General features: G+C 36.5%; 2 protein-coding genes across 20 annotated transcripts in view; one reads left to right on the top strand and one right to left on the bottom strand.

Annotated features, from left to right (window-relative positions):
* Positions 1-366: 366 nt before the first annotated feature.
* otulinb (OTU deubiquitinase with linear linkage specificity b) lies at positions 367-4604 on the bottom strand. 3 transcript variants are annotated; one of them, XM_077230463.1, is made up of 9 exons: positions 4522-4604; positions 4113-4277; positions 3769-3978; positions 3091-3161; positions 2885-2991; positions 2675-2815; positions 2417-2533; positions 1641-1910; positions 367-953 (listed from the first exon to the last, which is right to left on the bottom strand). In XM_077230463.1, the coding sequence occupies exons 2-9, from the start codon at positions 4238-4240 to the stop codon at positions 696-698; spliced, it is 1302 nt and encodes a 433-aa protein (XP_077086578.1). In that variant the 5' UTR covers positions 4241-4277; positions 4522-4604; the 3' UTR covers positions 367-695. The 3 variants fall into 3 exon arrangements, with proteins under 3 accessions (XP_077086578.1, XP_077086579.1, XP_077086581.1); XM_077230464.1 differs by having other exon boundaries at positions 4526-4575; XM_077230466.1 differs by lacking the exon at positions 4522-4604 and having other exon boundaries at positions 3769-3980; positions 4224-4242.
* A 1811-nt stretch (positions 4605-6415) lies between these two features.
* Positions 6416-12661, top strand: part of amph (amphiphysin) — a 33407-nt gene continuing 27161 nt past the window's right edge. For 9 of the 17 annotated variants that reach the window (XM_077230771.1, XM_077230768.1, XM_077230751.1 and 6 more), the window contains exon 1: positions 6426-6533. In XM_077230771.1, coding sequence (XP_077086886.1) covers positions 6465-6533 — 69 coding nt within the window. In that variant the 5' untranslated portion in view covers positions 6426-6464. Of the gene's footprint in view, positions 6534-12661 lie in introns of all 17 variants that reach the window. The other 8 variants (XM_077230783.1, XM_077230795.1, XM_077230776.1 and 5 more) reach the window with 5 other exon arrangements.

The raw sequence follows: 12661 nt of genomic DNA, 5'->3' as shown, positions 1-12661 counted from the left end.
ATTCCTGCATTCACAAACGTATTAATCATCTCTTGGCATTTCTTTACTCTTTCATCATGACATTTCATTACAAAGTTTCAGTGAACAATTGATTTGAGATGGAGGCGGCCTGTTGTAATGCTGCATGCATGCTTCATCAGATGCTTGTGAATTATTGAGGTGTGGCCATTTCTCATTTCCTGCCCACGTGGTGGACATTGCTCTTCAAAGTAATAAATGGTCAGACCGTTAAGATGACGTCATCTGAAGAAGGCAGTATAAGAAGACAAACCAGTGGAAGAACACAGAGATCTTAAAACAAAATGGACACTAAACTAGATTAATGTAATAACTAAAAATCTAGAAAAGCAAAAAAACAAGGATAGATTTATGGTTAAATTTTTATTGTAATTAAGCAAAGCAATAATTAACCTTGTAAACTAATGAAAATCATTTAAATAAATAATCTCCCATCCCAGCTCGAGGTGCAGCTATGTCTCATATAACCACAGCAAAGATTTATTTAGAAATGCATCTTTTTATCCAAAATTACATTGGTAGCAGAATAAAGATAACACATCTTTAAAATTTATCAAAGTTAAAATAAAGGAAAATTTATCCCAAAACATAAATGCAAGAAATGCAATGTGGAAAGCACAAAGGATTGTACAGTAACTCCTGAGTTCTGTAGATTGTGTGTGATTGCTGTATACTCTTTAAAGACGTGTAGTTGTGTTTGATTGTCCATCTGAGGGTTGATTCCACTTTGGCCTACCGCGTTCATCAAATTTGGAGGACTTTTTGGGTACGAGTGCATTGTAGTGTCTGTCATCTTCTGTAAGCAAGCATATAGGAGGCCAATCTTCCCTGTGGTCATTCGGGTAGTATGTGATAAACTCTTCGGTGTCACACTTATACAGCCGAACGACCCGGATCGTCTGTTGAAGGGAATGACCCAGGAGGCACATCTCCACCTAAACAACATTTCATCAGGAGAGGTTCCTTCATAAAAAATATGATCACTTCAACCATTTAAACAAAATGCCATGAATTAAAGGTAGGGAAGGTAACTTTGTTTTATAAACACTTTTTGTTATATTAGTTGAAACGCTTGTCAAATCTTAACAAAAATCAATAATAGAAGTGGTCTAAATATTAATACATCTACTTATCTTCTGTGGAAGCCTCAGGACCAAAATATGTTCGTCCAATCATTGCATAAGCTGTCCTACCTGTCTGTCAACATCTGCATTTCCATACCACCGCACACCCTGCTTGCGCAGACATCACATGTCATCAGTGTGTTTCATGCTATGCAGAGTTGTAGACAGCCTTTTACAGTTCATCCTGTTACAGTACGTCCTCAGACTTGGATTTATATGTTTCTATGTCAACACTATCAACGCCCAAATGAATCACCAGCAGTCAGGTCGTACAAGTAAGTTGTTTACGTTCATTATTATTGTAATGTTATGTGCTTTGAGACATGAGGTAATCTCATGCTTTCAAAGCTAGCTTGCTACTGCTAGCCTCTCTGAAATTGCCATCCCTACCTTTAATGACAGTAGTATAATAACAGTCCCTAGTAGTTATTATTCATTCACGACTGGTCCAGAATTAAGTAAAGTGAAAAGTTATTTTGTAAACAAATTTTTGCTCACCTGTTCCAGCCCACCACTGAATCCTACATGTCTGAGATGGTTGGTGAAGAAGGTCTTGGGGACTTTGGACGAGTCACGAGCAAAGAGGAGCCAGCAGAACTCTGGTACGTCAGAGCCCTTCTCCATATTGGAGTGCAACTGAATGGCAGTCCTCAGCATCAAGAACTTCAGCGCTTCCAGAAGCTCATACTCCTCATCATGACCTCTGAACACCTGCTGGCACATGCGCTCCCTCTCTTCAAGAGTTTTACACTCAACAGCCTCTTGCCACTAAAGACAAAGCAATGAAATATTGTCAGCAGGTACAGTTAAGTTTGGGGTCAGTAAGATTAATACTTTTATTTAGCAAAGACTTATTGATAAAAAAATTAATATTTTAAAGACATTTATCATGTTACTAATTTTTTCTATTTCAAATGCTGTTCTTATATTTATCAAAGGATCCTGAAAAAACAGGATCAAGAGTATCGCGGTTCCCACAAAATATTAAGCAGCACAACTGTTTTTAACATTGATAATAATAAGAAATGTTTCTTAAGCACCAAATCAGCATATTAGACGGATTTTGAAGGATCATTTTGCAGGATCAGGACTGGAGTAATGATTCTGAAAGAACAGCTTTGCCATCACAGGAATACATTATATTTTAAAATATATTAAAATAGAAAACGGGTACATTTAACTATATTACTATTTTTTTCTGTAATACAGAATTTGTGAGCATAAGAGACTTAAATATGCATACATAAGCAATGAAGAAAAATAACAAAAGTAACCTTTTTCTTCAGTAATTCCAGACTTTGTTCAAGATGCTGTACTGTGCTCGTCCTGCTTTCAAATGGAAACTGCCACTCCTTAATAAAATCCTTATCAGAATGCATTTCTTTTGGCCACTATAACAAGACATTCATAATGCACCAAATTAATCCAACACATAATAACAATCTATATTAATATGCTGCTTTGTGGAAGTCCTGAATTAGTAGGGATGTAATAAGGATGCCTAATGCCTAAACACAATTAGGCTAAATTACCTTAATTATGTCAGAGTCGTGTAACCAGGCAGGAAGCTGTTTGGATTGGCTGAGCACCTGGAAGAGTGTCGCCCTCAGGGCACAATAGTTATCACCTCTTACTATGCATAGATTGAATTCACTGGCTATTGCTTCATAACCCTGAAAAAGATGTGGATGAGAGCAGGCTCCTTTAATAAACACAGTAATGTGTGAGAGAAGACGACTCACCTTTCGGATAAGCTGACTTTTAGTGGTATTGCCTTTCCATTCTCTCTCGCTGTAGGTTTGAAGATCCTCTGCAGCTGACACACTGCTCTGGGCCTCACCAACAGCCACTGATGGGAATAAAGACACCTTTAGCTCAAACAAAAACAACCTCACAGACTTATCTCCAACATTTTAATACAGACTTAACATTCAAAACTGGCCACTACCTGACTTTGACTGGTGCTTCTCCTGCAGTTCTTGTTCTATTTCCTCTTCTCCTCTGTACAGGTCCATCTCACTAAGAAACAATAAGACTCACTGCAAAATGGTGCATAGTAACTTGTGTCACTTCCTTAATCTAGTAAACAGAGCAAAATATTTTATCACGTAACCATATATTTATGGTTATACATCTCTCCTGCATTTGATTGAATGATGCAGGAGAAAAGTGATTAACACTGTTCTTGCGTGTCAAGATACATTTTCTACATAGCAAGTAAAAATTATTTTATGTCAAAGCAAACTTAACCTGGTCTAAAAAAATGTATATTGTACATATTAGTGAATTGCCATTGTATAAAACCATGTAAATTCTTAGACCAAAGATTAGCTATTAATTATTAAAGAATTTAACCAAAACTAAAAGTGATAGTGAGTTTTTTTTTTCTTGAAATCCAAATGTAAAATTTGAAATGTAAATTAAATGTAAATGTATTCCCAAATGATTTGTCTTCCTCCTTGACATGACAAAGCTAGGTTAACCTCAATTTCACATGACAGTAGACATCCAGAATTATCCTTAGGAGTATTACTTTTATCTTCTGTAATTTATCTTTGACTTGAGGAGTACTTTACACAGCCATACTGCACTGCATTGAATCAGCTGAATTGACAGGAGGAATTACCCTTTTTCATCATCAGTTGACCTTGACGTCTTCATCAGATGTTGCTGGGATGAATTGCTGTCACTATGGGTAGATTTGGCCTCCACCTGAGCACGTTTTTGCATACTGCGGGTAGATTCAGAGCTTCTCTCAGGTCCAGGAGAATAAGCATCCTTTCCAGCAGCCCGGCCCTTCACTTCTGCTTTCTGACCTTGAGTGCTCTGTGTCGATCTAAGAGAGGAGGACAAGTTATGTCCAACATGAAATAGCATATGCTTAGATATAAAATGTTTACAATTGAAAAATATTATAATAACTTTCAACTTTCAATAAATTTTTTTTTATAAATCAGTGCTATGGCATACCCATGATTCTTTTTGGATTTTTTACTCTGACTCTTTTGGCCAGAATCAAACTTTTTTTTGTTCATGGTTTTGACTTGGTCAGTTTGGCGATTCTGCACATCCTTCGTATCTGAATCATAATGACCCATGTGCAGGGAGGTCCAACCTGCATCTCTGCATGGTGGGCTGATGCAGATGGGAAATACAAATAAATACTAAATATCAAACGTTAAGCTTGAATGTGACTATCTTACTTTTGCACTTCTGCATATCACAATGCAAACAAACAGAAACACTTCCGCATTCAATCAGATTCCACAATATCATCAGAGACATTACCATTCCAACTAGAAAATAGTAACTATTAATGCAACGATTTACAAACCAAACTCAGACAAAACTGCCAAAAAGGCTCTTGTATTTAACTTACCTACTTTTACTATCCTCCCGAACGGGGACAATACAGAGCCTACAAATACTTCCGGTGAATAGGGGATTAAGGGAAATGTAGTTTTCCGGAAATTCTGGCGCGCAGCCGCTTCGTGTTGGAATGTCCGCTTATTTTAAGCGTCGCTTGTTTGTTTATGACGTTTTGTGCCTGCCAGTGCTTATGTAGCATGTTTGTTCTTGTTAGTGTTTGGTCACCGTAGCTCAATAAAATATGACCGTTTTATCGGTATTTTGTGGAAATTTCAGAATGGTGTTCCTCTTTTTCTGGTAACACTGTTTAAACATTTGCTGTAATATATTTTATTTATTTTTTTATTTTATATATATATATATATACAAGTTATACATAAATAAGCCACTATTGAAGAAATCTAACACCTGTTTTTCAGATCAGGTATTTAAACGCCGTTAATCCACTCGATTTTTTTCATCCACTAGATGACAGCATTTGGTTAATTCAGAATTGTTGTAGGGCAGGCTATACAATTTCTAACATTAATGAATAAAAATAGGGGATTCTTTATAGTATATAGCCTGGCTACTGCATTAAAATAAATGAAACATTAGAAATAAAAAAGGGAACAGAGAAATGCAATTTATTAACATTTCATAATAATAAAAAAATATTGTGATGAATGTGACCAAACTGCGCCTGTTAGGGCTTCACCATTAAGGGGGCATCAAAAGTAGGCAACAGGGAGGGATTGGAGCGTAAAGCGTGAGCAAAAGAGTGTAAGAATAAAAGCAACCATAAATGCATAGAGCTATTACTTGCGACGAATATTCTCGAGGCATCCTCATCGTCATACACATGCTAATATTATAATGTTCAACGAAAAAATAAAGATGAATTTTTCAAACATATTTGATTTCAAGCATCTCAAAGGGTTAGTTCACGCAAAAATGAAAATGATGTCATTAATTTGATTAATTAATCCAAGCCCGTAAGACCTCCGTTCATCTTCAGAACACAGTTTAAGATATTTTAGATTTAGTCCGAGAGCTTTCTGTACCTCCATTGAAAATTTATGAACGGTATACTGTCCTTGTCCAGAAAGGAAATAAAGACATCATCAAAGTAGTCCATGTGACATCAGTGGGTTAGTTAGAATGTTTTGAAGCATCGGAAATACATTTTGGTCCAAAAATAACAAAAACTACGACTTTATTCAACATTGTATTGTCTTCCGGTTCTGTTGGGGATCCGCGTTCACGAGTCCGCAGTGACGCTGATGACGTAAGACGCTGCTGACGTGTTTCTGGTGCGTCCGTGTATTCGGGTTCAAATAAATATGGCTGGGCAAAAAAATGCAAGTCTTCCTCTGTATGGAAATCCTTAGACATGTTTGTGAAGATTGATTTGTTTCCAGCGTGCGTCTCCCTCAGACTGTAAACGAAGCTCGGGCGCACCAGATAACACATCAGCTCGTCTTACGTCAGCAGCGTCATTGAACGCGGATCCCCAACAGAACCGGAAGACAATACAATGCTGAATAAAGTCGTAGTTTTTGTTATTTTTGGACCAAAATGTATTTCCGATGCTTCAAAACATTCTAACTAACCCACTGATGTCACATGGACTACTTTGATGATGTCTTTATTTCCTTTCTGGACAAGGACAGTATACCGTACATACATTTTCAATGGAGGGACAGAAAGCTCTCGGACTAAATCTAAAATATCTTAAACTGTGTTCTGAAGATGAACGGAGGTCTTACGGGCTTGGAGCGACATGAGGGTGAGTCATTAATGACATCAATTTCATTTTTGGCTGAACTAACCCTTTAATATTGACGAATTGTGTGTTGGTGAGGGTTCTCTGTGGCGCGCGCTGTGGCTTTAAATGTCGCTCCTCCCCCTTCGCTCTCCTCTGCTCTGGAGGTGCTGAAACGTCGCCTTTCTCGTCTCAGAGCACTAGCAGCCATGGCTGAAATTAAGACGGGCATATTTGCCAAAAACGTCCAAAAGAGGCTCAGTCGGGCACAGGAAAAGGTATGGGTCTAATTATTTTCTTATTTGTGATGGATCAAAAATGACTTGAGAGGACGTTTGATAAAGCAGAAGGCAGCATTTTGTCTTCGTGGAGCTGTCCAGCAGATGCTCCGGGTAGGGGAAAGATATTCAGGTGTGCGATTGAACCTTAAATATTTTAGGTCAGAGGAAATGTGTTTTCATTTGTCCTTTCTCACATGCATAGTTTACATTTTCAATGCATCAGACCTTCAACATCATTGCTGGCGTCAGAAATGCGCAGACTGCAATCTTAGCCAGCACTGCCATTTAAAAGCGACTATGAGAAGCTCTCCATGACTGAAATCCCACTTAAACCTTCGAGGAATTATCATACTTTGGGGCCTGAATATATTATGTAGGCCTACCTTCTTGTTGGAGAAATGATTGATCGCAGTTTGAAAACCTTGTATGACTAGATTATAATGTGTCACTGACACAGTGACACGTATATTATTGTAGCCTATGTCATACTACCTTGCTATGCATTCTTATTTTGGCTAGGTGTTTTTCTATATCGATGTGCCTGGCATTTCTGACGATGCAATCCATTATTACCCTAGATGTTGGTTGAAGCTGTCATTTTCCTGCAAGGTCAGGAGAAGGGGAGGTGGGGGATGCCCTCGTCTATGCGGTATGAATACTAGCAGGGGAGATTTCCTAGTGGCCACGAGATCGTGAAGGCCGCTTAATGTGGTTGTAGAGAGACACGCTGCAGTCTCGCTCTGTTTAAAACGAGAAATAGCCCAAATAGACGAGGAGGTCTATCGCTTTCGAGTGGTGTCTTTGAAAATGTTATTCAGTTGCAGAATGGGATTTGGTTATGGGGTTATACGGATTTTTTTGTTGGTAGCGAACTGAAAATGAAATGTCTGTCAGCTTCAGCTAGTACACTGAAGGCGTCTGGTAAACAGAGCAGTAGTGGTTTTCCCAGCCCGAGCCGAGCTGCAGTAAGAGGATTGCTTTTCTTTTAATACCTACAGACCGAGGGCCAGCTGTAGTGAGACATCGAAAGTGAAGATTCCCTTGAAATCCGTGTTTCATGTTTTCATGTATGAACTATGGGTATCACACATTGCGGTGGCGTTTTTAAGGGTGAACTGTGCAAAAGTCGGACAGTTTTTGGTAGATGCGGGGAGACTTAATAAGCTTTACATCCTCTGCCTGCAGCTGGAGTTGCTAAAAACCTCCTAAATGTAAATAGATCAAAGCAATTAAAATATTTTCTTAATTTAAATTAGTTAATTGCATGTCACATCACGTGTCTATTTAATGTGGCCACGCTGGCGTTTGGAAGTGAACATTCGTTGCTTTAGTTGGTTTGTAACTGGTGCAGGACTTGACCAGCTTGACTAAGGTTTTTTTATGTTATGTAGGTCAAGTTAGCTAGTAGTATAATTATTGCGGTCATCAGAACAATTTAAAAATATCCCATTATAGATGAAAGCTACTGCCTAAATATTCAAACATTTTAAGATACAGTAAAACCATTGCAACAATGTTTTTTGTAACTGACCATTCAACTATCATTAAAAATGGGTTATTTTTAAGAACCTGGTTAAGTGCTGTGTGCAGTTCTTGCTTAGACAATTTAGACATCGAAACCACAACCACTACAGTGACATCAGGCAAATGAAAACATTTTCATGATGAGGATCCTTGTGGCAGTTATTAATGACTGTTATATTTGATTGCCTTATGGTATTTAAGAAACAATCAATCATGATACTTATTTTCCCCTCTTTCTACCTGATGACTCATTATAAATTGTTATAATGAAAAGCAGAGCTTTGGTATGTTGCCAACAGAGAATAATATTTCCCTAATTTATATTATATTACAATTTTGTCATATACTATTATTATTTCTAGATTTTCTAGATCCTAAAATTTATGAATATTACCATTTGATGATGCATTTTAGAAGCAATGCAGACAAATATCAAATCTTATCTGATTTCATAAGAGCATCATGAAGCCACACAGTTCAGCCTGAATGTTCACAATCTCTATCAATGTAATATGATTCCCTTTAGAGATTTAAGACCAGCACATTTAAGAGCAGGTATATAATTTACTGCCTCTGGAACAGAATATCCTGGCCAGGGCAGATAACATGATAAGGGGTGTAAAAGATCCTTTAATCTGAGTTCTGGTGGGGACAGAATCAAGAGGGATCACTCATAATCCTGTTGCATATACTGTCAGAGGAACATTGCAGCATTGTGACAGTGTAATTGTGAACTGGATGCAGCATTAATTGTACTAAGTGCTGTGACTTCAAGTTTTACAAATATTTTCAATGCATTTGTAAAGCAGAATGACGGTGAAAATGCATGTAAATTGATATGCCATTTTCTCTTGTGTATTGCAGGATAAATATTAGCATCCACATCTTGGGAAATCATGTATAATTGTTGAAATGGCACTGTTCCATTTGCTATAAAAGAGATTTGCTTTTCCACTTTGTTTAGCAAAGCTATGAGATAAATTGTTTTGTTTTTTGGCGGGCTTTTTTTTTGGTAAACATTATAAAACACTTTTTGAAAGATCATTTGTCAACATTAAATAGAGGACATTACTCCCCTGAATGGATGAGGCAGGGTGGAGTGTGTGTTTTTTAGGCTTAAGTTGTGTTAATTTTTCATAGGCTGGCTGCTTCTGTTGTATAGTGTTTCCAGGCTTCCAGGCATTGTGTCTTAGGTTCGTACCATTTGCCTTCTGGAGAGTTCAGTGTTGATTCTCAGACTCTAGATGGGAGGTTTAGGACATTTTTAAGAATTGAAATACAGATGAGCACACACCAGAGTGATTTTGGTCTTTACTTTTTATGGTGTGATACAGTGCTGTATTTAAAGTAATGTTACTTTTGGTACTTTTATTATTAACAGCAGAATAATACTCTGATCTCTTTTTTTAATCTATTTTAAAAATATTTGTGTGCATTATTATATTACTGAGCCTGATTACAGAGCATTACATGTATTGCATGAATGTTACTATATTTGTATCTTTGTGATGCATATTTCCTGATGTCATTAACAGTATGTATCATGGGATGTTGGTGTCACAACACATTACCTATTGATCCATATCAAAGCCTCTACTAACATGTGTGAGTGTGTTACAAAGAAAAGACCCAGATGGCACGTTCTTTCCCCCCAGGAGTAATGTGGAGCTTTTGTATGTGACATTATTCATGATCCCAGGGGGCCGTTCCTGTGGTTTACTGACTGAGCCATGTGCCATGTACTCTCACTTTTTCACATGATGGGAGCTATTGTCTTTACTGTACTGTACAGTATACTTTATCTCTTTCAGCAAGTGTCTTAATTGCCCACTGTAACATTGTTTTAACACCTTCAGTTTGTTTGTAAATGCAAAAACGCCTGTTCAGGCAATAAATTAATAAATTGTTAAGCAAAATATAAATTAGCAATACACGTTAATCAAACTAATCACTGTTTCCTCTGTTACAACGCCGTTACCGTTGCTGACAATAAAATGTGCCGTTAAACTGCTGACATCTGGTTGGGTCAGACAAAATTATAAAAGACACTGGATTGTCAACAGAACCAATAGTGAAGGGGTAAGGAGCATTGCAGAAAGTTAACGTTAAGAAAGTTAAGAAAACATCTTTGTTTGTCCGGTTGTGAACACATGCGGTAAACACAACTAGAATTTGGCTTAAATAACCTCTGATGATGACATTCTCTGTAGGTTATAAAAATAAAACCCAAAAATATTATATTTTATTATTATTATTTATGTTGGTACATTGTTCAGTATTATATTGGGAGCACTTCTTGTTAAACTGTTTACTTTTGTCAGGAAGAAAATACTTCAAGTAGGCTATACAGTATGTCTACCAGTTGTAAATGTGTGTGAGTTTTATCATTTTAATTTACACTACGAAGAGTGTATTTGTATGTATATCTTTTATTACTATTTATTTATTTTTGGTGCATTTCTTAAGAAGCATAATTTATTATTCATTATCATTATCATTTTTATTATTTTATTTGTTGGCAAGTTGTGGTCTGTGCAATATTAAAAGTTCTAAACCATCTATTGTGTTTAGTTGTTCCACTATAGTATGATAATATTTTAATATTTAAGTTAATATAGGTGTCTCTTACATTGTCCCACAGCAACATTAAAATCGTATAGATTAGTCTACAATGTTTTATAATAATAATGTGTTCTATTTAGTGTCCATTTCATTCATTTAACATATTTAATATTGGGGGTGTCCAAGTTATTTCACATATTTAAACTTTTTTGTTTAAAGTAACGCAATAGTTACTTTCCCTGGTAATTAGTTACATTTGTTATGATGTAACTCAGTTACTAACTGAGTGAGAAGTACTTTGTGAGAAGTAATTAGTAACTATAACTAATTACTTTTTTTAAAGTAACTTACCCAACACTGACTATATACTATACTATACTATACTATACTATACTATACTATACTATACTATACTATACTATACTATACTATACCATACTATACTATACTATAAAATATGTGCCAGATTTACTAAACAAGGCAAATTAACATGAGAGCCCAATTCCATAAAAACGCAGATGATAGCGGAAAATTCTGTGCGTGATCTAGTGACAACGTGCAAATTAAAGAACACAGACGCAGCCAGATATTTCCATAATGCCCAACGCAATCTACCAGTTAGCGTCTGGTTAAAACGTGCTTTTTTTTTAGGCAGTAAATAATGGCGCAAACACCAGTAAATTGACGAACGCAAACCTTAGTAAATATCCTTGTATGATTCAGGTAAATTCATATATCAGTTACATTTAATGTCACATCTTCCTGGTTAAATAAACATTACACTATATAAAAAAAGAAGAAACAACTAAGAGGTGGGATTTATTGAGTGAATCAATCATATCCAATCGTTACCAATCATAGCACGATGGAGGCATTGCCTCCTTTCACTTGACATTCCCCCTTTCATTCTCAATTTCCCCCCACTAAACCCTCTGAATGCTTTAGACTTTAGAGGGTCTGTTAAAAGTCAATGGGCTCCGAGGAGGCAAGAGTAATATTTGCATTGTTTTATTTTTGTATATGCATTATTTTCTCATCCAATTTTTTTGAGGAGGCACTGCTTCCCCGGAGGAAACACCATATATATCTGCAATCTGCTGCTTACAACAAAGGTATTTTTATATAAGCACTGATCAGCAATATTGCTCAAAATTAACTTGCTTGTTCAGCCAACTCTTTTGGGCTAGTTGGAACAACTTTCAGGGAATATTGTTGATCTCAAATTGTATGTAAAAAAAAATCATAGATACAATGTAATTTATTTTTTACAGTGTGGTTCTAAAACTTTTGAATCTCACTGAATCATAACTTTAAATAAAAAGCACAATCTGCGGTAATCAGCACAAATCCTTGTGTTTTATAATCTAATATTACATATTATTTTAGACAGTTAATAGTCACATCACATGAAGTACAGGTTATAGTTTGCCTGACATAACAATCTTTATTATAGTTGGTCTATAAGGACATACCATCTGGGTTGTCTGTACAGGTTGAACAACCCAGAAGGTTGTTGGTGTAGCACTATGTGTATGTTTGCCAAAGCAAAACATCCATTTCCTTTGTAATAGACTATAAAGACTTCTATTGTATATTGTATGCACACAACCTGTTCACAGTATGTCCATTGGTTGTATGTTGACATTATATGAACGTTGTATATTATTTGTGTTAGAGTATTGATTTGCCAACAATTTAAACCTTACATAAAAAGGACATATCAAAAAGTAGGTAGCTTTTCAATATTTTTAGCGGAGTTAAAATCAAAACAGGCACCCCTCTTGTTCTCAGCAAATGCAGTTTTTGAGTATCAGTTGACTGCCATTTTCATGTGTTAGTCACTACAGTGAGGTGGTCATGTGACAGAAGTCCTCTTTTTGGCAGAGAGACTTGACAGACTAGGAAGTGAAATACATGCCCGGTCTTCCTCCCCCGCTCCTGCTCAGCCCTTTCTTTGTGTGCATGTCATACTGTCCACAGGGTGTTCAGACACTGAATTGCCTCATGGGAATTCAATCATGGCTCAGCTGAATCAATAA

Source organism: Siphateles boraxobius, unplaced genomic scaffold (assembly GCF_051911475.1).
Source record: "Siphateles boraxobius isolate OS27281-9 unplaced genomic scaffold, OSU_SipBor_1 1, whole genome shotgun sequence".
NCBI lineage: Eukaryota > Metazoa > Chordata > Actinopteri > Cypriniformes > Leuciscidae > Siphateles > Siphateles boraxobius.
This window is presented reverse-complemented; position numbering and strand designations above follow the sequence as displayed.

Bases quoted from the DNA above. Each gene is read 5' to 3' on its own strand.
- otulinb (XM_077230463.1), bottom strand. From the start codon at position 4,240: ATGGGTCATTATGATTCAGATACGAAGGATGTGCAGAATCGCCAAACT. The intron at 2,992-3,090 runs GTAGTGGCCAGT...TATTCCCATCAG, and splicing joins GAAGCACCAGTCAAAGTCAG to TGGCTGTTGGTGAGGCCCAG. The intron at 954-1,640 runs GTGAGCAAAAAT...AATGTTGTTTAG, and splicing joins TCAGTGGTGGGCTGGAACAG to GTGGAGATGTGCCTCCTGGG.